At 34.7% G+C, this 27,883-nt stretch overlaps 3 protein-coding genes across 6 annotated transcripts; 1 reads left to right on the forward strand and 2 right to left on the reverse strand.

Annotated features, from left to right (window-relative positions):
- The first annotated feature begins 85 nt into the window (after positions 1-85).
- LOC120328512 (uncharacterized) lies at positions 86-18,371 on the forward strand. Of its 3 annotated transcripts, XM_078114449.1 has the most exons (17): positions 86-390; positions 2,766-3,199; positions 3,260-3,303; positions 6,207-6,473; positions 7,229-7,425; positions 7,882-7,962; positions 8,476-8,676; positions 9,380-9,564; positions 10,428-10,575; positions 11,019-11,213; positions 12,012-12,072; positions 12,579-12,682; positions 13,431-13,600; positions 14,177-14,299; positions 14,831-14,945; positions 16,399-16,509; positions 16,959-18,371. In XM_078114449.1, exons 1-17 carry the CDS (start codon positions 255-257, stop codon positions 17,069-17,071), a joined length of 2,685 nt encoding a protein of 894 aa, XP_077970575.1. In that variant the 5' UTR covers positions 86-254; the 3' UTR covers positions 17,072-18,371. The 3 variants fall into 3 exon arrangements, with proteins under 3 accessions (XP_077970575.1, XP_039250956.2, XP_077970574.1); XM_039395022.2 differs by having other exon boundaries at positions 2,766-3,303; XM_078114448.1 differs by having other exon boundaries at positions 2,766-3,303; positions 7,888-7,962.
- A 301-nt stretch (positions 18,372-18,672) lies between these two features.
- Positions 18,673-23,767, reverse strand: LOC120328392 (uncharacterized). 2 transcript variants are annotated; one of them, XM_078114451.1, is made up of 3 exons: positions 23,604-23,767; positions 20,178-20,416; positions 18,673-19,468 (listed from the first exon to the last, which is right to left on the reverse strand). In XM_078114451.1, exons 1-3 carry the CDS (start codon positions 23,674-23,676, stop codon positions 19,445-19,447), a joined length of 336 nt encoding a protein of 111 aa, XP_077970577.1. In that variant the 5' UTR covers positions 23,677-23,767; the 3' UTR covers positions 18,673-19,444. The 2 variants fall into 2 exon arrangements, with proteins under 2 accessions (XP_077970577.1, XP_077970576.1); XM_078114450.1 differs by having other exon boundaries at positions 18,673-19,498.
- A 774-nt stretch (positions 23,768-24,541) lies between these two features.
- Positions 24,542-27,623, reverse strand: LOC120328870 (lysosomal thioesterase PPT2-A-like). Its single transcript, XM_039395420.2, has 7 exons — positions 27,488-27,623; positions 27,114-27,294; positions 26,462-26,615; positions 26,208-26,303; positions 25,915-26,022; positions 25,482-25,714; positions 24,542-25,176 (listed from the first exon to the last, which is right to left on the reverse strand). The coding sequence occupies exons 2-7, from the start codon at positions 27,255-27,257 to the stop codon at positions 25,033-25,035; spliced, it is 879 nt and encodes a 292-aa protein (XP_039251354.2). The 5' UTR covers positions 27,258-27,294; positions 27,488-27,623; the 3' UTR covers positions 24,542-25,032.
- Positions 27,624-27,883: the final 260 nt, after the last annotated feature.

Consider the following 27,883-nt stretch of genomic DNA (forward strand, 5'->3'; position numbering starts at 1 on the left):
CCATCGTTGATTTCCATCCTATTACAGTATTAATCACGTGATCATGAATTTTCAGGTGATTCCCCTATACAGGGTGAGAATTTTGTTGCGCAAGTTTGTCACTTCTGCTTTGAGTGAGTTGTTTCATTGTTCAGTTATTGCGCCATATCTTTGAAAAACAGTTTGGATCTAGATAAATCAGTAGGCTATATCGTCTTCAGAAATGATCAATTGTCAATTTTATCTACTTATTCTCGTTGGTAAATTTGTGCAAAATGGTTTCCATTGAAGAAGAATTGAATGATATTGAACAAGATTGGGAAGTGAGATATCTTGAAGAAACTTCTCAAGATCTTCGCTACGTAGTTGAGTTGCTCAATGAAGAAGTCAGTTTAAAAGTTTACATTCCAGGTAAGATGAATACTGAAGAGCCGTTATTGCTTATGTTATAATCAATGTTCCCTCTAATTTTTTTTAGTATGTGTGCGCACTTTTTTGGAATCAATCAATTTTATTCGGTCACTCTGATACAAACAAAACACAAAACAACAACAAACAAAATACAGAGGACCTGGAGGACGGGCATAACTTAATAAAAAAGTTAAATACGTACAAGTACGTGCCCGTCCCCCAAAAACAGAATAAAACAAAAACACGATGTGACATCGGGCAATATCTTATAGATTCAAATTAAAATGTGAGACGTGTATGTGCTTTTCCTATACAGATATATGGATTAAAGAACACTCGCTGCCGAAAAATGGTGATGCTGTAGGCCTAGTTCAATTATATTGCAAAAATAACACAGTGCAGCAGTGATAGTGACAAATTTTTTTTCCTAAAAAACAAGCTTGGTAAATGGTTTTGGATGTTCCATAGCAGTCTATGCACAAATCATGGATTGGGGTGTTAGGTTCTTTTGTCGTTTTCGGTTAGTTCACTTTAAAATCATTGTATCCGTTCCAATGCTTCCAACATTAATATCGAATTTTCCACGAACGACCACCATTCAGCCATTCCAACAGGTGCAGTGATCCCATCTTTTCTACGCTGTGTTCCATCATACACGACTAGATTCATAAAAGGATCGAAACGTCGCAATATATTCGTAACAGATCGTCCACCATTTAACTTTAAATCCAATCTTTTATCCATAAACTTCTTTAATTCTAGTGGATGGGCTTTGCTCATGTTGATATTGCGCGATACAGATTACAGATACCGAAACATACAACGCGTAGCATTCACTAGTCTTTTCAAGCTGACACGTCCGCACCCGACGACGGTCTGAACGGAATCCGGAAATAACTAATATTTGTGCAAAAACCAATTAAGAAATTTTGGCGTTTTAACCGGGTAATCAATGGGTGGGCCAACAACAAATTTCTCAACCTGCCAACCGAGAACATTGTAACATTACATCGAAATACGTCTGTGCGCAGTAAATCTATGCGTGTGCGCAGCCTCTGAAAGCTGTGTGCGCGCGCACACGCGCACACTTTAGAGGGAACAATGGTTATAATTATGTCATCAGTGACTTACATTTTATGAGCTCTATTTCAAAGTCTGAAAGTGCAAAACAATTTGAAAAGTTCAGATTTGTTTTACAGTTATAGACAGACTAGGAATGATAAACAAGTAGCCTACAAGTAAATAGTAGATGGAACTAATATATATATAAATACTGAAATAATGGAAAAGGTGTGTCTCTTTCAGTCTTTGTGCAGTTGTGGTTCCTTATCGCATGTCGAATTAAATTCGTTGCATAGGTTTTCTGCCAGTTTGTGATTGTGGCGATTTTTTTTTTATTTCAATTAATATCAAATTTCTGATTTAATATCGAAGAAATTAAAGAAGGGATTTCATAAATTAGTGATTGGAATCCAACACCTGTCGCCTACACTTTCATGAAATTTAAGCATAATTCGCTCAACCATAATCCACAACACGAAAGCCCTAAAAAAGTGATCATCTAAATCAGCAACTGTGGGACTCCTTACAGAAAGTTGGAAATTTTAAATTTTATCACAACAGAATTATTGCATCTTAGAGGTATGCAATTGTGGTTCACGTACGGTTACAGCTTCCTCCACCATCAAGTCCATGCTTCCGAAAACAAAATAACTGGCTAACTAATCCCATACCGGATCTGGACTGGTAACCGGACGAGAGGCAGAGGTTCGCCATATGATTAAGCCATCTTATTGACTTTCCTCTCCCCGGGATTAATATGTAAATCCTATCCTATGCATTACATTTTGCTTAATCTCAAACTGGATTGTGGTATCATAAATCCTATATGATGGCTGATAGCCAGGAAAATGTTATCTGTGTTTCTATTAAGTGAAAATTTCAACACCAGTAACACTTTGATATTCCTGTATTCGGTTAATATACAACAAGACTTGCAATAGCTTCAATACTGGTGATGATGTGGGCATTGTGCTCAGTAAAATAAAGCCATGCATTAAAAATATTATTACAAGAGAATTTTAATGTGCAATATAGCTATTTATCTGTGTCTTGTCTATTTCTCTCAAATCTGAAGAAATTGTAGAGTATTAACATTAAAAATACATTTTTTCGTTGTTTGAGATTTGCGTTATTAGGTGTTCATAAACTCAGATTTGGGCCGTACCCAAAAGGTCCGTAGGAACCATTTGCTTTAATATATATTTTTACTAGTTAACCACTGTCGTTATTTGTTTGCAGAAAATTTGATTTTGTTCTATAATTGATATCAGCATTATTGCTTGAAATTATTATTCTTGTCATATTTGTTTTAGATAATTATCCTGACACTGTACTACGTATTGAATTTGGTGAAAAAGAAATGAAGGGACTTGATGTAAATATGCAACAAAACATTCTGAAATCATTGGATCAGAGAATGATGAATAAAATAGGAGAACCAATGTTAAAATTTATAGTAGACGAAATTTGGTATCAAGTTAAAGTTTTGTCTGCACATCGTCAACAGAAAAACTTGACCCAACAGATGACAGAAAATATGAAACCTCAAAAGAAAAAAAAACTTAATCGAAAACGTGCCAAAATGGCGGCACGATTTGGACTAGTTGGTGGAATGCAACACAGACCAACTTTGGCAAATGTTGTTCAACAATCTGTTGTTCCTGTCTCAACAAAGGAAAACATTACTGAGGTAGTGAAAGAGCCTGTTGTTAGCAACGATGTAAAAAGTTCTTCAAAGAAAAATCATGGTGAAGCAATCGATCTTTTTGTTAACAATGATGTGAAAAATTCTTCAAAGAAAAATCACGGTAAAGCACCACCAATGAAAACTGCTAGAGATGTTATTAATCGGTGAGAAAATTCTTTCCACATTCTCTAAATATTATTTGTTCACTTTTTTGGGGTGTCATGGGAAATTTGCCTGGTAAGCCATTCCATTCCATATGGATCTGAAATTGAATAGGAAAATAATAGTGATGAAATAAAATATTCATTACATGATTATTGATTGCCGGTAGTTATTTTTTTATCATGTGATCATTGAATAACTATTAGAATTTATAGCTCATTATTATTCTCTAATATGAGATTTGTGATTTGGGTGAGTCACTGATGCTCACACGTATGAGTATTGTTATGTCATTGTGTTTGTAAATGATAATAAAATTTATGAGTAGGTCTATATGTGTGGCTTTCCGACCCACACTCCAAGTCTATTTTATTACATTAGTAGTTTTATTCAAATATCATATTATTATTATTTATAGGAAACAATTAATTGAATCGTGTGGACTTACCAATTAGAAATATAAACCAGATCTTCGCAAACTCATTTAAGGATGACTCATTATGTACCTCAGCTTTGTAGCAACAAGGCTTTGAATACTTACCGTATATGCTCGTTTTACCGCCCGATCTTGATTAAGGGCCTGTTTGAATAGCCGCCCGTGTGAACAGAACATGAAAATAAATAAGGGCCGGTGCTTGAATACCCGCCCAATGTAAAAGCTGATTTTTCAGTGGTAGAGAACAATAGGAGATAAGAAGCGCTTTTGTCACAACGCTGTCAAATTTTAAGCGCTGGTAGATAACACTCACGCCTTTGGCGTCCAATTACATAACAGATAGCATTGATCACGTAACACCGTGGTTCTCAAACTGGACATCGCGACACCCAAGTGCGTCGTTTCAATATTGATAGGGTGTCGCAAAACTTTTCTTCGTTTGCGGATTCGTACCTGCGGTACGTAGAAAAAGTCAAAATTTTCAGTATTCTCGTTTAAAATCATACTTGAGAACTGGAAATGACAATAGATTAATTATTGTAACGATCGATCTTATCTATATATATATGTTTTATTATATATTCTTATGTATAATTTCACTTTAAAAATAACAAGCGCTCGTGCTTGAATAAGGGCTGGTTTGGATAAGGGCTCGGTTAGTGAGTTTGGTTAAAAAAATATGGGCCCGGGCTACAAAACGAGCAAATACGGTATGTATGCTTGTATTTAGACACACTGGATCGCCATAATTTTTCTTGTTTGACAAAGCTGAGTACCGTACTAGTTAAATCATCTTGTTGGTATTGATTGACTTTTGAACTGACATCAGTATGAACAAGAGATCTCTAACCTTTGATGTCAAAAAACATTCACTCAAACAGACATGAGCTGAACTTATATCATGCTATGTCATTTAATATAGTATTAAGGTTTGCCTATTTGTTCAACGGGAAAAGAAGGCTAAGATGGCTCACAAAATTTGCCAAAAAGTTTAAATATTTATGGTTAACAAAAACGAAATCTCTTTATAACATTATCGCTCTGGTTAATGATAATTTACAAATACATTTTCTGTATCATGGAAAAGGATCATTATGGTTAGGGCTGTCCAAGCGAACCAAATATTCGAAATCGAATCGAATCGCAAATTATTCGAATCGTTTTTCGGCTAATTTTCGAATAGCTAAAATTAGGTACCGGTACATAAAGCGGAAACCACCTTTACGGGATGTTTTTCATCGGGCAAGCGGCGGCGCTCCGAGCTCAGACCACTCTCGCTCCCGGCTTGCTTAATTGGTTTCCCGATATTTCTCTCGCCTTCATTTTGTGATAAACATGTCATTACTAATGCCCGCCCGGTGGCACGTGATTAGCAATTTCATGCGTGGTCATCATAACAAGGTATAGTCGATCGTGACGTTTTTGAGAGAGAACAAGGAGAAAAAGGAGACAATTTAGAAAACGATAGTTCTATAAATAGAATCGATTTGAAGCTGTTGAGTTAGTTATCATAGGAACATGGTACAGGCAACTCAAAGCTGAAACAGGTGTTTTGGGATCCTTATGATGGCAATACCTTCTTTAAATGGAATTTGTAATTTCTCATGATGGCATTACTGTATTATCCATCTATATACCAAGACAAATAATTGCACTCTTGCATTTTGATGGCTGTTGTACACTAACAATATTATAGTCCTCAAATAATATTGTCATCAAACTAGCTTGGAATTTTTAAATGCAATTTTGAACTTGAGCAACAGTTTTATCTATATTGATGGTTGTTATTATTTTGCTGAAATTTACACAAAAAAACATAAAGACTAGTGAATAGGATTAAAATAGCATCTACAAGCTTTATATGTCCTACTAAAACTGAATCCATCAAAATTGAGATTGCAATTTTTGAATAGTGCAATTTTTACTCTTAACACTCAACAGTTTTCGAGACCCAAATTTTGGAGTTCTCCAATTTTTTTAACCAGTTCATACAAGCGTGTGATCTCCTTTGATTTAACTGCACATACGTTACCACAACATCGAAGGGCAGGCGTTTATTGTATAATAGAGACAGATTTACTATTGCGCAATAATATTCGATTATTCGGTTCGATTCGGCGAAAATATTCGATTCGATTCGAATCAAAAAATTATTCGATTTTGGACAGCCCTAATTATGGTATTATTAATTATAATTCTGACATTTTTGCTTAGGCATTTTTGTGGCAACTGCTTCATACAGATTTTAAGCAGAATTTTTTTATGCGGCGATTATTTACGGATTAAGGACTGGAATCTTTTGAGTTTGACATCGCATACCCAATTCATTACACTCTTGGGGGAGGTGGGGGTTATAGGATTTGAAGATGCGTAATCAAATTAAATCAAACAAGGAAAAAGGACTTCATTATTATTATTAAAAGGACTTCAATACATGTTTATAATAACCATACTCTATTATTTCTGCAGTCTCAAATGGGATGAACAATTAAAGAATGAAGAGTTTATAGTTGGCTATGAAGATCGTTTCAGAGGAATACTTGAGGTCCCTGTATTTGACTTAAATTGGCAAGATGATATTTCAGCTACTGGTCCTGCTGATCAACTAACAATACCTGAGCACAGAGTTCAATATTTTAAATGGAATTCAGAAGTTATTTGGAAAAAAGAAAACAGGACTGATTTTGTATTTGGATCAACTGGAAGCAATATTGGAATTGTTGAATTTATGGAAAGGTTTCATTGTTAATAATATATGTTTTGCATTCATCATTTTTTTTATCTTTTTGATCAAACTTGCTAGGGATTTCCAGAATATATAATCAAAATTGGGCACTCCAGAAGTATGTGAACCAATATGGAGGTAATTAATTTTGTTCGCCTATTTTACATCAAGTTGTGTAAATTGAATGAAGCCCATGGGAAGGGGGTATATTCACTTGGCTAACACAAACAATCCCCGAACTCGTAATAGAACTAAACTAAGAAAAATCAGAATAAAATTATGGCCTAACGCAACCCAAACTGGTACACACACTAGGAGTACCCAATAATGTGTTATGAAATTGTTTTACTCTATTGGTAGCCATGCACACTCACTCATAAGTAATGGCAATTACTGAAATAACAATAGCTACTGAAGGTATACTATATGGCAAAAAAGTTTGTGATTGCGATGTATTTTGTCTAAATCATTCAGTGCAGAGTTTTAGTAGTAAGATTAGTAACTGATACTTAAATTTAGAATTGAACAATTTTGCATTCATCTTACACATCCTATGCCGCTGAACATCTTTGTTGGTCCTGTTCATGTCCATGCGTTTCTGGGATAGGTAATTCATTGCGAATATTTTTCATCAAAATTGGTACAAATAATTCCGTTTTTGGAAATGATTTTACTGATTTTATGTAATACAAACATATTTCATAACTTTTTCACTAAATATTTGTACCGATAGACAGCATGGAGCATACTTTTTCAATTTATTTAGATCCAAGCAAAGGTTAAAAATTGCAAGCAACACTTCAGAAGTTGAAGATTCCGATGTGAAGAATATATGTGATGACACAATTGATTGTGATGCAGATAATGTTCAAAACTCAACGCCGGATGAAGTCGAAATCGCTGCAAAAAAAATTGTGGAGGATTTGCTTTCTGGAATTGAAAAGCTCAACATTTATTCCTCAGGTCTTGGTCATATTTACATTCTTAGCATAACATTTCATTGATTACTCTTGTTACAATTTTAAATATTTACTTGTTATACATGTAACATCTTGACACTTCATTGAGGACTCCTCCAGGAGCCTGAACATGGAACTGGTTATGACTTCAAGTCTTCAATCACTATTACTTTCAATGAAAATTTTCTTGCGTCTTAAAGCTGCTACAATGCCTCATTAATTGTTATTATATTATACTGTCTCCATATCTTATTTTGTTTCTTGTTTCAAACATTTTGGATCTAATACTATCTATAGGTACTAATAAATAGCCCATATCATTGAATACTCACCTGTGTTATAAAGCTGTTGAAGCATTTGATGAATACTATTATATATTGTTTTACTTGTCAATAGAGTCCATTAATAAGGGTTTAATTTTTTTTTAATCTGTGTAGCTATAATAAATATTTTTTGTCAGATTCAGCTGATGATCCTAAGAAAAGCAGTGAGCAAAATGTTGAAACTGAATTGCCTGTTGAATCCACAGATACTGAAACTGGTTTGTATTCATTTTGTGTTATTAAATTTCATGATTCCAGAATCCAAGTCTTTGAATTTTTAGATGAAAACTCTTTTTTTGAATTTCCTTAGAATGTTCGATGATGAAAATGATGGATTTTACTTCAGTTTGAAATTTTCAAATTTTTGTTTGTTAGATGAAGATTTACATATTTATCCCGGGGACGGCTCAATCATATGACGAACCACGGCCTCTCGTCCGGTTACCAGTCCATGTCAGGTTTGGGATTAGTTAGCCAGTTATTTGTTTCAGTTGCATGGACTTGATGGTGGAGGAAGTCGTAACCGATCAGCGGTTACATGAACCACCTTATGGATACAAGGAGTCCAGCCATCCGCTCTCACATAATTATCCTCCCATGGAATTCGAACCTGCGAAACTATGCAGGATAATCAGAGGTGCAGTGATGAGCGTATTCCTAATGCTTAGCACGGTGTTACATCGCTGGCCAGCCTGTTGTTTACAGTACTTGCATGTATTTTATTTTTTCAGATCCTGGAGTAAGAGAAGTTCCAAATGGTAATTATCATAACAGGCACTCGTCTAGAGCAAACTCTTCTTTTTCTTATCGAAATGAAAGATCATCAAGAGATCATCATGAACATGGACCACGGAGATCTCGAGACAGTAGTCGTGATTCAGAAAGACGACGAAATGAACGAGATAGAAGTGAAAACAGGAACAAGAGAGAAGGTGATTGGATGCTTAGTTTTAGAACAATATTTCAGATCTGGGATCCTAATTTAGATTAATGTTCTCGTCTTTTATAAACTTATTATACAGGCACACTGGTACCATAATAAAATATACTCATGAATCAGGAACAGAATATAAACTGAATGTAGCAGATAATAACACTTCCTATTTGAACCGTTTTTAATAACCTTTATGTGGTATTGTTTATGTGTTGTAAGAACTGCACCAAGTGTTGGTTAGCGATAGAGAAAGCGATGTCAAATGCCAAACATGATACATGTATAGTTCATAGCAGTGGTTCTCAAACTTTTAAGCCTCGCCCTCTTTGTCAAGTCTAGCACGCCACCTCGAAAATAACTGGCTACAAATAACAGATAGTAAGGCGAAAGTATGTTTCATTCAAAAAACACATTGAAAATATAAGGATGGAACAAAAATAATGAAATAAATGTAAACGTAAATATCCCAAATAGGCGGGCAAGACCATATCTAGCAAATATTCATATTTTTAATTAGCTTCACGCCCCTCCTTTGTGTGGCGCGCCCCACTGTTGAGAACCACTGGTCCATAGAATTTCTGTTCGTCATTGCCCGAAGAAATATGGAAGAAAACAGAATTTGGCAAAATGAGTCTAATCAATTTGCAAAGCAAAATCAATTTCAATCAAGTGGATAACAAAGTGGTTTAATTTGATTACAGGGTCTTCCCGAGCCAATGAACCCTTCAGGTGCAGTATATTCACTTCCAGACTTCAAAAGAGTGAATCAAATTTGGTGTGGGCGATTCAGAAACAAATGCATCAACATATTCTCGTTCCCCAACATTTAAATGTTAATCTTGCGACTTGCTACTTAACTGGAATGGAATTAAAAAGGCTAAAAGAGGTGAGATACGAGGATGACAAAAATCGCATAATCTACATTCTGATTTAATATTTTTGAATGGGTCTATGTAGTTTCCAATAGTAAGGTTTGCTATAATCTTTGCAAATAGATTTGGTATTGCAAAATGATCAAGATAAACATTGTTTAGTTTGAGTGTCAATATTTTGTGGTGCCATTAGTTAAATGAAGTTCATATAGAAATTTTTTCTAAATTCTTTCCAAAATTAAATATTAATATCGATTATCATATACACTTTTACATGATTCCATGAGAAATGGACAAGTGTTTGTTTGCACTTGGCCTGTGTGCTATTTTTTGGTTTTTGGCAATCGCCATTCCAGGTTAGCCATGCACCATCTGTTCCTACATTATACAAATTTTTCTGCTTGTATTTGGGTTAATGCACCTGGAATATCAAACGTGTTAGCTTAGCCATTCAGTACCCAACCTTGACTAGAAACAGTAAAATATATGGAATTTTGACATTGGAATATACATTCTTACCTTTCTCATTTCCGGGATAGATATGAATGAAAATATTTTAAAGATTTCTGAAAACAGATGAAATTATCTACTCGCATGAAAATCTGTCTAGGTCTCATTTTTCACTGTTCAGTCTGACACCAAAGATTGACATCAGCGATTGGAAATCACTAGAGATACCTCACTGCAAACTGTATGTAAGCAGTCAGTGATGTGTAAAGTCCACTATTTTACGAAGACTAGAATCTTTCAGTTTCAGCATTACTTCAGTGTGGTGGTGTGCATGGGAATTATTAGTGATCTGCAACTTGCCATTTAAATGTAGTGCTATGTTTTTATCACTCGTTCAATGACCACTAAACTGATACATTTATTCAAGGTTCTGAGAGATTTCTCCAAAAAAATGCGATCTTTAAAGCTGGAGTTTACTGACGCAACTCAAATAGATAATGACATTGTTTGCCAAATCAAACGAACTGATTCATTAGATGAATTTTTTGAAATATTAAAAGAACAAATGCAACCTTGTAAGTAAAACTAATTAAATTATCAAAGGATTATAGAAAGTGTCAATCTGTGACATTGCGATTTGCAATTATGAATTTTTGTTTAGTTAGTAGGGTGTCCACTGTCCATAACCAAATAGTTAGGCAGTCTAGATTTAGAATGTCTTGATCATTTAATTTTTTACTGAGTTGTTTGCGGAATAATTATGGTTTATGCCAAAAAGATAATTTTGATTATCCAAGAATAGAGCTTTTTAAAACATATCGAAAATCAGTTTGGTCATTTGTGCTTTGTGAAGACTGAAGACTCAAATAAAAGTGTCTGATTTGTTGATCATTGGCTTCATTCCTTTCTAATAAGTTTTATTTGCCGGTGTTCGTTAATTTAGTTATGCAATTATGGAAATATTCATATGAATTGTAACAGAAAATTTTCTTATTTATAAACCATATCATTTATCTAGGTCAATTGAACATCTTTCCTCATGTCAAAATAGCAAAGATACAGGAATCATTTCACGAAGACATCAGTCTATTGAAGTGCAGTCCCTTCACGCATACTTTGAAATTTGTAAATATTGGGAAAGATTTTCCGTTAAATTACCATCAAATTTCAAGAAATTTTCAACAAGAATCTATGCAGGGATATTGGTCCCACAGTAAGCTTGAAGTTATATTTGATAACATTGTTTAGAGACGGGCATTTAACAAGAACTCAGTCAGAAGTAGGATAGGATATGCATATTTATCCCAGGGGGGAAAAAAACAAAATAATATGGCTTAATCATTTGGCGAACCATGACGTCGCGTCCGGTTACCAGTCCTTGTCCATGGGATTAGTTATTTGTTTTCAGATGCATGGACTTGATGGTCAAGGAAGCCGTAACCGACCAGAGGTCACGTTAACCACCCTACGGCGACGAACCTGCGAACCCATGCGGGTTAATCGTAGGTGCGGTGGTGAGCGCATTCCTAACGGTTAGCACGATCCACCACATCGCTGAGCCAAGTAAAACAGACTCATCCTTGAACAGTGACCACTGCAATATAATACTCCAAATAGAAATATGATGGTGCATTATGTGCTAGCAAATGTTGGTTGGCATGAGACTTGAAGTTGTTCAAGTTAAACACAGAACCACAAGGGAGGCTCATTTTTGACCAAAGTTTGAACAAAGTAATCACTGCGAATAGGTACTGAAACCACATAGGATTATGGTGGTGCGTAACATGTGAAAGCAGATTAAAATTAGAATTGAAACAGGTCAAGTCAATATGATGAGGAAAACAGTTATGAGCAATTGATTTCCACACATCTGAATTCCCATCACAGAATAGACACTTTTTTTTGAAATACTGTTTGAGTCAATAGGGAAGTTTTACTTTAAAATATTTTTTGACCAAATAGTATTGAGTTATTTGATTGTTAATCAGTTTGTTTTGATTGGTGTTTACAGAACGAAAAATGGGGAATGAATTTGAACAATATCAATATGAACATCCTGCACAAAAACAAAGGTATATTTTAGATGTTTTACCGGCGCTCCCATAGTATGTTCACTGAGATGGCGCACATCCTGAACCCTAACCTGGTAAACATACTATCTTCAGGTTGTGCGCCATCTTTGTGCACATACTACGGGAGCACCATTTCACCAATTGATAAACTAGACATTTAACTTTAGAATTTGACTCAAATATTGATATGATGAGTTTTTTTAATTCCTTACATAGAGTCGTATGTTATTTAGGCTTTGTAGCTGAAACTAAACTTAATCTTTGGCCATCTATGCTATTTTTTTCCTGCGGAATGTTTTGGATTAGTCTGATCAGGGTTGGGAATTTATTCTAAAAATGACATGTGCGAAAGCAGCTGTGATATAACTTACAAACTCTTTAAATTATATTTACTGCGTTTCTATGATTTATGGTTTATATGGAGAAAAATTTTGAGATACTTTATTGTGGCTTAAAATGCAGGTGAAATTCCGCCTGACTTTCAATGTCTGCTATTTATTCTTTAGACTTGCAAATCATTGGGAAAAAGATAAACGTTGGGAAAGAAGCATCAGTATGAAGTTGACTACGATTCTTCGTCACAATGGCTTGGGTTTTAAAATTGATGAAGGTTAGACTGTATTTGCTTTTTATCGTTCTATGAACTGCTTGTTTGTATTTCATAGTCCCATACAAGTCGTAAGCTTCAATACCCTTGCCAAACTCAACTATAGTGATTAAAAAGGAATTGCGGTTAAAGCAATAGACTTAACTGTGTTGGTATGCAGCGTTTAAATGACGTGCCGCCTACCCACCCAGATTGTAATAAATTGTGTAGGCAATGCAGAACCTGGAAGATTCTATTTTTTTAATCATAGTAAATATTCAAATTTTGTTAAATATCAGTAACTGTTTGTATATGACCTCGTTGGGTTGGGAAGGCGTGAATGACAGTAAAAAACACACAATGGGGTACATGGTATTTTAGAAATGGGAGGGCTATGTAAATTGAAGCTTCGTATATATATATATTTTTTTTTATATGGAGAGAAGCTATTTTAGAAAATAAAAATAATTGACTACTAACAGTAATGAGATTTATAAGCTCTATTCTATGCAATCAATTCTAATTCACTTATGGTTCGATAAATAGCGAATATATTACAAGAACCGAAACAGAAAAACATGACCTTACAAATATATATTAGGTAATCAACAAGTGGTTCTTGTTCTAGTTCTTTCCCCAAAAATATTAGCTTCTGGCGTATCAGTGACCATTTGTACAAAACCATTTTCAGAAGGAAAGTGTGTGAAAATGCCCATAAAAATAACGCAAAACAAAAAACTTATGGTAAGTTACTTATTATTTCAACTTGCAGACGGATTTCTTGAAGTCAATCGTATTTTAAGTCACCAATTTTTCAAAAACAATCAAGTATTGGAAAATGATATTATAAAAATTGTGAATGAAAATGATAAACAAAGATTTAAGCTGGAAGGAGAAAAGGGACATTTGAAAATTCGGGCAACTCAAGGCCATACTGTGGAAGTAAGTATTTTTTAGAAAAAAGAACAATTTAGGATTTCAAGATAGACAGCTCTGGTATGATAGTAACCATATAATATGCATGACTTTTTCAGATTGAAATTCTGATGGCAGGAAGCCGATAAGACAGTTTAATCAGTTAACTAGTTTCTTGTTTCAGAGGCATGAACTTGACGCGGAAGAAGTTGTAACCGACAGGCAGTTGTGTGAACCATCCCATGGCAGGTTTACAGGTTCAAATTCCATGGGAGATAAATATAAGCCAGAGGATTGGTGGACTCCTCATCGCTGAAGGGTGGTTTACCTAATTGCTGGTTGGTTACGGCTTCATCCACCATCAAGTTCATGCATCTGAAACAAAAAAACTGATTAACTAATCTCATACTCGACATTGACTGGTAGTTGGATGAGACTTTGTAGTGCGCCATATCATTCACCTTTCCTCTCCCCTGGGATGAATATGAAAATCCTCTCCTATTGACATTATATCCTGTCTAATCAGTCAGTGTGATCAGGAATTAGCTTTTAATCCTTGTTTTTCTCTACATATAAATGAAAAATTGAAAAAAAACATTTTAGTTTTCCAAAGAAGAAGATCATTTGAAAGAGATAACAGATTCATCAAAATTTCCTGTTGTTGTTCATGGAACTTCTTTAGAACTTTGGCCTGTCATAAAAGATACAGGATTGAAAAGAATGAAGGTTTGAGATTTTTTTATTTGTACACCGCGTAGTACTACTCGAACCTTTGCTATTCAAATTGCACTCCTTGGTTTGGAATAGGCTTTTGGCTCGGCAGTGTGGTGCATAGTGCTAACCCTCTAAGAATACACTTACCACTCCTGCGTCGGTTTGCAAGTTTAAATCACATGCGGGGTTAATTATATGCGAGAGGATTGCTGGACTCCTTGCCGTCGTAGGGTGGTTCACGTAACCGCTGGTCGGTTGCGGCTTACTCCACCATCAAGTCCAATCAAAAAACAAATAACTGGCTAAGTAATCCCATATTCGACATGGACTAGTAACCAGATGAGAGAAGATGAATATCTCTATCCTGCAATGTGAAAGGGTTACTGTAAAATATATGCTATTGCACATTCATCATTCTTAGTTAAATTTCATACCAACCATGATCCTTGTGAAATCTTCTTATAGGTACAATTATTATTGTAACGCAGCACATGATCAGATTGGTTAACTATTTACCAAATATATTTTATACCATTTCAACAGAGAAACCATATTCATATGACAACTGCTGAACCACATACTAGTGAACAGGTTATAAGTGGAATGAGGAATTCAAGCAATTGTTTTATCTATATAGACATAGGAAGAGCAATGGAAGGTATTCAAACTCAACTGCTTTTTTACCTGTTCAAGCAGTTTCATTAATATTCTTATAGCCTATATTTTATACATAAAAAAAGGATGTGGTTGTTTTTTTGGGCCGTAAAACTATAATCACTATGAATGACCCTCACTATGTCTTGTTTGAATTATGGGAGCAGATTTACTGAGTTGTTTGATCTGGCGTCGCTGGAGCAAAGGCAGATCTAGTTGGGCCTGTAACGAGTATAACTGAGCCTTGTTTGAGTATATGAATCAATAACACAGGGTCGGGCACAATTTATTAGTATAAGAGCCACAAGCTGCAAGTCAAAACTTTAAAAGAGCCGCAGAATTTGTGAATTTATTAATATTATCAAAATACCATGAACAGAAAAAAAATTCACACAAGAGTCTGATAACAATAAATAGATAAACAAGGCAGCTATGCTCAAATATAGGCACAATTTGAGCTCTTTTAATTTGTGTTTCCTTATTGCTGATTTACGAGGGTAGTCTCGTAAAAAGTTTTCATGATTCGTTTCATGGTGCCGTTTAACATTGCTGACTTTATTCTGACTTAGTAGCTTATGACAGATTAAGCACAAAGGTTTATTCTCCTGACTGGTAAATGCGTATTCTTCTTCCCATTCTGACTTGACAACTCTGTTTTCATCTTCGTACTTTCGTTTTTTAATTGAGGACAAATCGCACAGTTACTTAGACTAGCTAATCGCAATCAAGCTGCAATACCGCTGACGCATCAATAAACATTGACCATTGGGATGAAAGATTTGCTGACTTGACTGACTTAAATTCAAAATTCAACGCTACAGCGATTTTTATACTAAAACATAATTTGTCTTAATCATTGACGAAAACTTTTTTACGACATAAAAGTCTGGCGAGCCGCGGTGTGCCCATCCCTGCAATAACACCTATCAAATGGGATTATATACGTTTACCATAAATGGTGAATGTATTCAATCGCATTTGATAGGTGTTATTAATTTATGCTAAATTTTCTACCTATGAATAGAATGCAAACTTACCCAGAAATTTTCTGCATGGCCATACTTATAGATCAGCGGTTTCCTGCTTTTGTTGATGTTTTTTTTTCTCTGCCTACTTTGAATATCTTAATTTCTTCCTCAATATGCATAAATCTCTGTTTCTGTTACTTGTTCAGTCATTAATAGATCAATAGCTAGTGATATGCCCGATTTGCATGTTGGCTTTTGTAAAGTTTAAATAGTTTTTAATGTGTACATGGATAAATATCACATTAATACCAAAAAATAAAGAATTTTAGTAATACTACATGCAAAAAGAAGTGAAATTCCACCCAGAAACCAACAAAATCCCACCACTGTTGGCAGACACTGTTATAGATGATTGTGAATTTTCTTCAAGTCGCCAGCTTATTTGATTCACCAATAATTTCAATTATTGTGATTGTTCATTTATTTCAGATGGTGTAAAATTTTATTGTTCTGATAATGGAGTTATATTAAGCAAAGGCACAGATGGTGTTTTGCTTCCAATTTATTTCAAGGAAGTTTATGGAATTCTTTACGGAAAAAGTGAGTACTATATTACACAATATCAAAACTTACCTTATCGACTTTATTGGTGATCCCAAAGTATATAGCACAGTCTGAGTAACTCTGATATATGAGTAAATGAAGTGATTAAGATTGTTTGAGTTAAAAATCAATTGTGACACAATACTAGAACTTCCTACCATTCATAGATAGTTTTATACTTTGACAAATTTTTGACTTTGCCTAAAATTGCACTGCACTAAATTGATTTTTCTCTCCTGGTCGTTTCACAATTACAGACTTTTCTGAGATTCAGCAAAGCTGAAGCATTTTGAACGCGTATCAATCAAACACTCTGTAGAAAGCTTGAAATAGTTACAATTGTGATGTGAAAAATTAGAACGTTTACTCATTTTTTGTTTGCTGTTGATCCACGAAGATCACGCAATATTTTGTTATGGGAAAGCATTTGTTAAACATATTTTCAGGAGAAATACTTTATCCTCTCGCTGAATCAATTGCCGGCCCAGAGTTGAAAAAAGACAGAAGTGTTGAGTCTAAATCCACTTCAAGACATAAGAATTCGAGATATAAAGAATAAAGCATGGTTCTTGATGATGAAGTTGTGTTAATTTGTATACCAGGAAAATATATCGATGCTTTGTTGACTTTTTATCCTGCCTTTTCTTCATTTACATCTGGGTTAACTTTTATCTAAATTTTTATAACAAGGGTGTGTTTTTGAAATGATTCTTTGATTTTTCCACTATCTGAATTCGAAATCATGGTGTTTAGTAGATTACATGGCATCAAATTTTAGATTTATTGTATTAGGTTGCGATTTTGTCCGATTTCTTATTGTATTTTAAATTGAATACATTTTTCCATGTCCTATTAATCAATGAATGGATACACTGTAGACATAGTTTTAGATGATATTTCTTTCTCTCAATTATAGCATGTTCCATATTCAGAGTGTTTGATTTTAAATATTGCATGCCAGGCGTCAAGCAAATTTACAAGCAATGTTACCTGTGAAGCATTTGAGAACATCACGAAGTCGTTATTGATCGCTGGATTTAGCTATATATACGGCATGAATTTATGGAAACGATCTGTGACTATTTCCATTCGTTTGTAGTACATAGTCACTCAACGTACTAGTCCTATTTGGCCATTGACAAAATCATTCAATAGGGATTCCTGCTGAATGAATTGAGTACCGGCACCTTATTTTATTTTCAATGTTGTGAAGTACGTCATTGGTGACCGGGTGGGTATTCATTGCACTTGTTTGTGACCGGCCTTTTAAGACGTTAAATCTTGAGAGTTGTACTACCGTATTTAAAGATTTCAATACCTTTAAAATTTCTATTGGAATGACGACCATAATCTCTGTTTTCTCTTATTCAGTGTTGATGACTCCCGATTTTTTTTATTTAAAGGGAGAATGCGGCTAACACATTTCGTGATCAAACATAGGGTGTAGTTTTTTCGGACCTCCAAAAGTATGTGCACCAAGATGACGCGCAACCTGAACATAGTATGTGTACCAGGTTAGGGTTCTGGTTGTGCGTCATCTTGGTGCACATGCTTAGGAAGCGCCGTTTTTTCTGTGCATTTTCAACTTGAAGACATGACGTTATATCTATAGGACTGAAGGCCCTATCTGCGTCTTATCGTATTAACACACGTTTAACAGAGTGCGATTCCGCTCTGAACCCCTCGGAAGTCAATAGGCACACAATATAATTCTAATGCCAAATGTTCGTATATTGCAAAGTTTGCACAATCGAAATGAATCCAAATATTGAAATATACACTCAAACCCTTAATATAGTCATATGGTCGAATGCAAAAGCAAGTCCCACAAAATCATGAAAATACTATATATATTTCAACCATCGGACGAAAGCCGGGAACGCGTCATCAAAATTGGTCGATACAAAGAAATCTATGCACAAGAAAGCTAAGGCTTGAAGCTGTCGCGACTAATCGTAATTGGGTAAATAGCTAGAATGACTTATTTCATTGAATTCAAAATACTATTAATAAAAAGTGGACAAATAACATACAAGCCACATTCGATACGACGTCTATGACTTTTGGACTTTGGATGGCGAAAGTTTGAAAAGTCACCCAGTCGCAGATAGCAACTCCTGACTAGGGCTGGGCATTTTCGAATACCTTGTGATTTCAGAATCGAATCGAATCTCGAATACTTGGAAATATATAATTGTAGGCGACTTTTTTTTATAGTAATTGATCCTCTTAACAAATGAATCGCTGAAGACATAGAATATATCACTCAGATAGATTACTGAGCGTTCACACACAATAACAAACACGTTTTATTGATAATTCACTACAGAAAATAGTCATATATATGTTAGAATTGCGTTGAAAAAATATGACTCCAATGAAAAAAAAAATTGGGGAATTCACCTCGACCATTGGCGAAAAGAAGAAAACAAGATGGCGGCGATTCGAAATTTAGCTCTGAACCGATTCGAATATTTCACTATTCGATTCGAAATGCCCAGCCCTACTCCTGATCCTTCGCCAGCCCAGAGAATAATTAACGTGGAATTTTGACCTTGACTGGCCACTTTTTGAAAAATCTTTAAAAAACTTGTGGTGATCGCCCCTAATCCGAACAGCATCTGCCTCTGGTCTGCGGTGGCGCACGATGCCAGATGTTATACTTAATATACGCAATAAAATATTCTGGTGCCAGAATTGGATGGATATATATATTTACGCTCAAGCAAGAGGATATAATAAGCTTTTCTCGTTGAACTATTGGTTAACGTACTGGCAGACGACTCCTGGCCATACAAATTCTCGATATATGTTCCCCATTCCTTGATATATGCTGGTCGGGTCTCTGTTAACGTAGAGGTGAAGGTACCTGTTGTCCCAAGATTCTGATTCCATTCTTGGTTCTTTAACCGGGTACCATTTGATGAATGAGTCAGCAGGAGTGATTTCCGATTTCCTTCACAAAAATCATATTTTTCAGCCGGTTCTGTTACAAACAGAACATTGACAGTAACCAGTAATGCTAACCGGTTCGCTGATCTCATGAAATTTCGTGAGACAGTTCTATAGAACGGGTGGGATTTAACCCGGTTTTATATCTATCCTTTAATTAAAACGAAATTTAACAACAATCTCAGTTATAGCTCTCAAATGGTCAAAAGTGGAAGCATGTCAATCTTGCTCTCCTATACATAAAATTCTACTGTGAAAGATCAGAAATACAAGGTTTTAATACTATTCCAGGTGAGAAAAAAACAATATGACGTTATTTGACGCACCACGCCTCTCGTCGTGGCTAGACTGTATTAGAGGAGCGATGGCATGCGTATTCCTGGCGGCGTCGATTATGACGTCAACCATCGAAATGTTTATTTGCCCCAGGAAAATATACTTTACCACTGTAATTTCATATTTATTTTTAGGGTGTTTGAAATGACAAACAACCAGCAAAACTCTCTACAAAAATTTTCTAATGTTCACCATGCCTAAAAATCTGTTTGAGTGAAAATGGCGTTTGAGCGGCTTCTAAAATTTAAATTGTAACGTTACCATCAGCGCTGTGCTGAGTAACAGATGTTACGGAAGTGGACAAGAAAGTCAATGCACAAGGAAATATGCGTTGCGAAATATTTAAAAAATTATTATGAATTTGATAACTTTCTAACCGTGGGATCGAATTCATTTCCTATCCAGGCATACACGTTGTTCTTCCAGTCGGGTACTATCTTTGATCTCAGGTTTTTGGCGATCGCATCATAATCTTCTCCGCTCCTTATGACTGCAAGGCCTGATCCCCGTCTTTCACAGGTTTCTCTCGCATCGGCGTATGTCATGTCCCACTCATCATGAACTTCAGTCCAGTAACATATATTGTGATCCAACAGTATCTCACAGGGTGTATTGTCTGAATGTAGCGACATTAATAAAAATTTGTTTTAAATCTAGCTACTCATGATGTATGCCATACCTTATATTTCTAAAAAAGAGTTGCAATTTGAGTTAGCATCGCAGTGGCTTATTCAAAACGCAGAAGATATTGTGAAACCAAGAATATACGTTTCTGGCAACATTCATCTTAGACGTATTCTTGATCAGTAACAAACAATATTTGTTTGACTTGTATGGTGGCCTATCGTTGTCACGTGTAAAATTAAAAAAAAAATGAAGAAATAAAATGAAAAAGCGAAAATAAAAAAATAGTTGTAAAAAAACATAAAAATAATTGAAAAAAAATAAAATAAAAAAAAAATTGAAATTAAAAAAAAAATTGAAAAATAAAACAAAAAAAAAAAATTGAAAAAAAAATTAAAATTAAAAAAAAAATTAAAAAAAAAAAAAAAATTAAAAAAAAAAATTGGATAAAAAGAAAATAAAAAGGTTGACAACGATGGTCCGCCTCGTGGCCCATCGTTGTCACGCGTTTTTATTTTTGAAAAATTTGATGCTGCTTGGGACCAACGTTGTCAGGCTTAATCCTACACGCACAAATGTGTTTCCTGGGTTTCTAACTCACTACTGATTTTCATGAGCAATATCCAATAAATTCAACATGAAAATGTTCTATAAATTCTCCATGCTACAAGTTCAACCACAAGCAATATATTTTTAATAATGATAAGAGAATATAGAATTGGATACGAAAATTTGTTTTTACGTGTAGAAGGTAATTTAATTGGAAAATGCTGCTTAACTGCTCAGACACTCGTGCGATGCCGGTACGGTACCGTCTGACCGTACCGGTACCCATGCAATCACTCGTGAAAGAATGGGAGATACGGATAGTCTCGTAGAATATAGTCTACTGAAACACTCTCTGCGCCTGCCCCATACCGTACAGCCGTAACGTACCGATCCAGACAAATGATAAATCGCCCGTGCTCAACCATTTATTTCAATCCATACCTCGACTCACTATATTCTACTAGGATCATGGTATGGATTGAAATAAATGGTTGAGCACTGGCGATTTATCATTTGTCTGGATCGGTACGTTACGGCTGTACGGTATGGGGCAGGCGCAGAGAGTGTTTCAGTAGTCTATATTCTACGAGACTATCCGTATCTCCCATTCTTACATGAGTGATTGTATGGCTACCGGTACGGTCAGACGCAAAGCGACTATAACCGACTACCGGTATTTGGTAAGATGGTACGGTACCGGCATCGCGAGTGTCCAGACAACTGAGTAGTTAAGCAGCATTCTCCAATTAAATTACCTTATACACGTAAAAACAAATTTTCCGAATTTTCGTATTCAATTCTATATTCTCTTATCATTATTATAAATATATTACTTCTTGTTGAACTTGTAGCATGGAGAATTTATAGAACATTTTCATATTGAATATTGCTCAAGAAAATCAGTAGTGAGTTTGAAACCCAGAGAACACATTTGTGCGCGTAGGATTATGCCTGACAACGTTGGTCCCAAGAAGAAGCAAATTTTCTAAAAATAAAAACGCGTGACAACGATGGGCCACGAAGCGGACCATCGTTGTCAACCTTTTTATTTTCTTTTTATTCAATTTTTTTTTTTTTAATTCTTTTTTTTTTTTAATTTTTTTTTTTTGTTTTTTTTTTCGTTTTTATTTATTTATTTTTTTTTAATTTTAATTTTTTTTTTCATTTTTTTTTAAATTATTTTTATGTTTTTTTACAACAATTTTTTTATTTTCGGTTTTTTATTTTATTTTTTATTTTTATTTTCAATTTTACGCGTGACAACGATGGGCCACCATAGACTTGGGAGTTGGGACTACATTTTTTTTAATTGTAACCAATTTAGAGATCTTTTGTGATCGAATTGCTGGAGAATAAAATAGAAGGATTTCCTCCTGGATACCTCAATACCAGAGGAACTCTGGTACCAGACCCCAATATCTTTATGCACGCCCCAAAACAAATCACAGAATCTAAGAATAAATTGCACAAACATATTGTATAGAACAGGGATGGCGAACCTTTTTCAATGAATGGGTCAAAAATTATATTTTTATCGCGGAACAGAAGAGAGTGGGTCACAGATATATGATCAATGTTTGTATGTATAAGAAACTTCTGAAACAAATCTTTTAGGCTTATGTTGGTGTAGTTTCAGGCTTTACTTATGCAGCACTTCTATCAGGGACTTGATTCAGGCACTCGATTTTATGAAATTAGAGTACGAAAACACGCATATGAATTACCATAAACGTTTAGGATGATGCGGTAAATTATTTTACGGTTCCAAAGAGTTTGGAGGGAATCCCACCTTGACAGTGTTCTCCCCCATTGTTATTTCAGGTTTCTAGGCTTTTATTTCAAGTCTGAAAGATTTTGTTCTCTTAGCGGTATTGTGGGCGAGAAACTAATAAAATACAAAGTAGCATCTAATTCTCGCATAACCCCTAAAACAATCTGCAGATGAACTTCCGAAAGAGACCCGACGTAGCGACAAATTAACATATCAGTTGCATTGTTATGTCATAAACGATGTCAGAGCCAATAGCTGAATAATGGTTCACAACGGTGCAAACATGCGTCCAAGATTAAAGGTTTTGAAAATTACCATACCGGCCCGAAATTAACAATTAGAATATGAGCCCTCGCGACCCGGACTGCCCAACTGACGGTAGATTCAGTAGCGAGGGTGTGGCAGCCATGGCTCGTGTCATGGGCGCTGTATAGACAGGGGCGCAAAAACGGCAAAATTTTTTAATCGCAATATGTTTCAATAGAATTATTTCAAATTGGAGACGACTGAAACTCGCATTTTTACTTGAAAAATATCGTACAGGTACAGTATAGCATTTCAATAACAGTCATTATAAATCGTTAACCAACTATCGAGGGGTGCATTTTTTACCTTTGCCATGGGCGCCATGTTACGTAGATACGCCACTGGGTAAATTATAATAGTTTAGGTATTGTTAGATTAATTTAAGGCCGGTTTTATCGATTTTTATCACTGATATGTTAGCATTTTTTTATTATTTTATTCGTGCCTTGGCGGGTCCCGAATAAAACGCGGTGGGTCACTTTGTGACCCGCGGGTCAGTGGTTCGCCATTCCTGGTATAGAATATATGAATATATATAGACATCCTTGTTTACCTTCCACATAATCTGCGCTCAAAAAACTGATCTTCAATGCAGTTAGTAACACGAAAGCTACTTTGATATTCATGACTTTTCCCAGCGTCTCTCTTCGATTTAGCAATTATTGAAGAATGTGATACAGACGAAACTCAGAGTCCTAGAACTATTAGTTTAGGCTGAAATCTGTTTAGAATTATTACAAATATTTAAATGCATAGAATGTACAGTTTATAAAATTATTGGGAAAATATATTGGTAACATTTTTTTTAAATTCAAACTACATTTTACGACTAAAGTCGTTTCTTGTCTATTCCAACGCATCTCATTTTCAATACCAGAATATACGTTGGGTAAAGTCATCCTGCAGAAGATGCCCGAAATTGAACCTATTTCTTAGTGAGTATGACTTCAAATGAGGTTTGTCAATTTATATCGTTCAATTTTATAATCATCCGCAGAATTCAACCTATATGTAAACATGACCATACTCAGTCTTCAACTTTCTTTGGACGGAAGTTGGGATACATTTCCTTCGTTTCATCTAACTGAGCTGAAAATAAGCCTTCACTTTCATAAGTTTTATATATTGAAAACAAACTTCGAAGAAAATTACACGTACCAAATACGGTTCTATACGGTATGTTTCACATTCGACACCTGTGAATCGTTTTGCAAAATTATTGCTGTTCTTGTTAGAGTCGTTCAATTTTTCAATACCCAAAAATGGGAGTAGTCGCTATGAGAATCCTATCTAGTTTTCCCGAGTACCTCGAGCTTTATATTTCCCCTCTCATATATATATATGTGATATTCGATACCTTTTATTTACCATTTGGTGGAAATTTTTCCGACATTATTGGGGTTTATTAGTCATTGGACCTTCGTAATGCCAAAGAAATTCTTTTAAAAACTGAACTCTTCTAAATTATCTAATTAAACAATTATATTGTCACACAAGTATACAAATATATTTGGAACAATGATATAAAGGAAAGGCACACATCAAATATTATAGAACTGTAATAGCATTTATGGCGGTCAATAAAAATAGAAAGCAAAGTAACAAAATATTTACAAAAAAAATAGCAATGAATATATATAACCGAGGCAGGATATTTTATTTATTCCATGACATGAAAGACGATGATTGTTAAAACGTACTACAAACCATGGGCTCTAGTCGTTTACCAGTCCAGTATCGGACAGAGAAATTAATTTAGCAGCGTCTTTCCACGTTTCGATGTATATAGTAATGTAGATGCTGGAGAAAATCTTACGTGTAGAGAAACCTGTGGTCTCGGTATTATAAAATATGTTAATCAATGTAATATTGTTCGCATACAATTTTCATTCTGCGAGAAAAGCAATTTTTCAACAAAGAATGAATAATATACATATGACTGAATATCAGTATCGTTGTTTTCAATAAAAATCAATTTCGTTTTATGTCAGAAAAGGTTCGATGCATTTTTCGAATACTGTTGGTGTCTTGGGCCATCGAAGATGTCTCACACCAGGAAATGTGCAGGTTTGAATTGATTCAGATTTGTCAAGCGTAAGAAGCCCAAATGAATCGTCTTGGTAAACCTAGATTATAAAGAATAAAATATTTCAATATTGTAGAAATAAATATTGCATGCCGTTTATTTAATTAAAATTGCGATTTCTGGAATAATGACTTACAGCCTGTCACACTCATAGAATATCGTCCTAGCAGGCAGACGGATTTTTATTAATTCAGAGAAAACAGAGTACCTCGAATTTCAAAATATACATCATTACTACCGGTTGTAGTTAAATCAGCAACTAACGCATAATGAAGTTCTAATAATTGTGCATTAGTTTAGTTCTGAAAGTATTCAAAACAATATATAAACGTTGTTTAAACGTACCTTTAGATTTTTCATCGGTTCAACAAGTTCGTGTCCGTTGTAGAATCCAAATTGTGCACTTTGCCATGGAGTTATGACTTCATCGTCTGGTCCTCCGATCAACACTAATTTTTTCAGTCGAGTAAAATTGTTTTTCCACGATGTTTTAAATTTGCTGTTTTCTGCTTTGACTTCCTTGTTCAACTGAGCAAGAAAATCGCTGTATTCTTCATAACGAGTAATTTCATGTGGATCTTAAACGACAATAAAATCTGTGAATTCATCTAAGATACAAATTTAGACTATGATCTTTTATTAGTTTATTGTTTTATGGGAGATGCATGACGACAGAAGTTTGTTGTACAATTTTATAACCTAGCTTGGTAATGCTGCATGATTATTTTCAGATTGCTATATGTCATCAGTACCTAATTACAAAGAATTGAAATTTTACCTTTCCAATAATTTCCAATAGACCAGCTTTGTCCATATTTTGTGTAAAATAACTTATACATTTCTTCTTTAATCATATGCGGAAACAACCAATTGAATACGTAAGTATCTGAAAATCAAGATATAATAGCTTTATGTTACAGTTTATATATAGTAAAATACATAGCAGAAACTGAACGAAATGAGCCGGTTTCTACTATATTTAATCCAACTATCCTATAGTATCCTAAATATAGTAGGAAATCCTACTATATTTAATATATTTCTACAAGTACACCGTGAAAAAGTACGTACCACCATATTGCCCATTCAGAGGTGAAGACAAAGCAATGAAATTGTCAACATTGTGGTCATCGGTAGTTTGAATCAGTCCTCGAGCAATCAGACCACCTGAATAAAATGATTTTTGTTTTACATGGACAATATGTCTTTTATCATTAATATCGTTTAGCAGTGTTTAGTGAACCGTTTTTAGTACTCTGCAGTCCTGTAAATATATGTGCCAAAATAGATTTTTAAAACTTTTTGTTACAAAATATTGAACTTACCTTGAGAATATCCGATCATATGAACTCCGTTTATTGCAGATTTCATGATGGAATGTGTTACATTTCTAATTGCCTCCACTTGATTCCACATAGGTTCGAAACTATTGTAGTAATCAAACATGTCAATCGCATGAACCTTGGTTCCTGGATGAGCCTTTAAATAGAAAAAAAAACTAACGAGTTATAGGTGTGTAATGATATAATACAATATTCATGGCTGGTTAAGACGGCAAAATCTATATGATGTATAAAATATTATCAATTCACTGCATAAAAAGGGATTGCAAACTGGCACATATTATAAGAACAGAGCAAATTAACTATATTAATATCACTAACTACACACGACCTTGTCTTGAATTTATTAGATTGCTATACCGGGAATATGGTATATATTATTGTTCATGGATTTTTCTCTCTCGGATATAAAAATGTGAAATAACATTAAAAAATTTAATGAATATTGACTATCGATTTGTTTATATTCAACGATCAAGCATAAAGGTTCTATGAAAAGCCCTGGAAATCGGCGCCACTGCACCGATCATAGATGGCCGATACAAATATATTTCTACCAGCCATAAAAACGAAATTAGAGAACAGCTGATTACTAATTTTATAGAATAAATAAAAAATTCTCAACTGAACCCACTTTATCGATATAGGATTTCAATTCTTCCAATCCAGAAGCGCCTTCCAGAATTCCGTGAATAATAATCACTGGTTTATAACTGTATGATTCATTCAATGCTTGCAATATTGCCAACATGAAGTACAAATATTTCAGAGCAACCATTTTGGCTATTCTGTATTGCTCAACTATAAGCAGAAAGCTGTGAAAAGCAGTTTGTGATTTGGATAAATTAATAAAATACAACAATGCCAAAGTACTTTTGGTAGATAACAATGTACAAATTGAGCATTTAGTTTTATTCCGGAATGAAACATAAAGATTGACGGATGTAAAAGTATGCCGTTAATGATTGAAGAAACTAAGAATGAGGCTGATTTGAGGCACATACAAACCTGTTCTTTTTATATAGTATGTAGTTGGTATGCTGTTTCTATTCCACTGTTTTAATTCTGTCGATATTAAGTTGGTTGGAAAAATAGCCAAAACTTACACCTGGACTACACTTGGGTAGAATCAATAAATTTGCTATGATTTACATATCTAACCTGAAACTCTCAGTTTGTCTTTCCTTGGAATCTATTCAGCTGTTTCGAACTACTTATTTCATATGTATAAAGTCTATAAGTCTTATTTACTCGCTTGCAGGTATTCTCATTGACAACCTCGCAAGTATTAACGAGCCTCAAAATGCTTCTGTAGCCATTTTATTTAGCCATTATCTTGACGCATATGTCAAACCGGAAACTGACATTGTGGTGTCTTGGCGTTTTACGGAAAGTAACAATCTT

Source organism: Styela clava, chromosome 7 (genome assembly GCF_964204865.1).
Source record: "Styela clava chromosome 7, kaStyClav1.hap1.2, whole genome shotgun sequence".
NCBI classification, from domain to species: Eukaryota; Metazoa; Chordata; class Ascidiacea; order Stolidobranchia; family Styelidae; genus Styela; species Styela clava.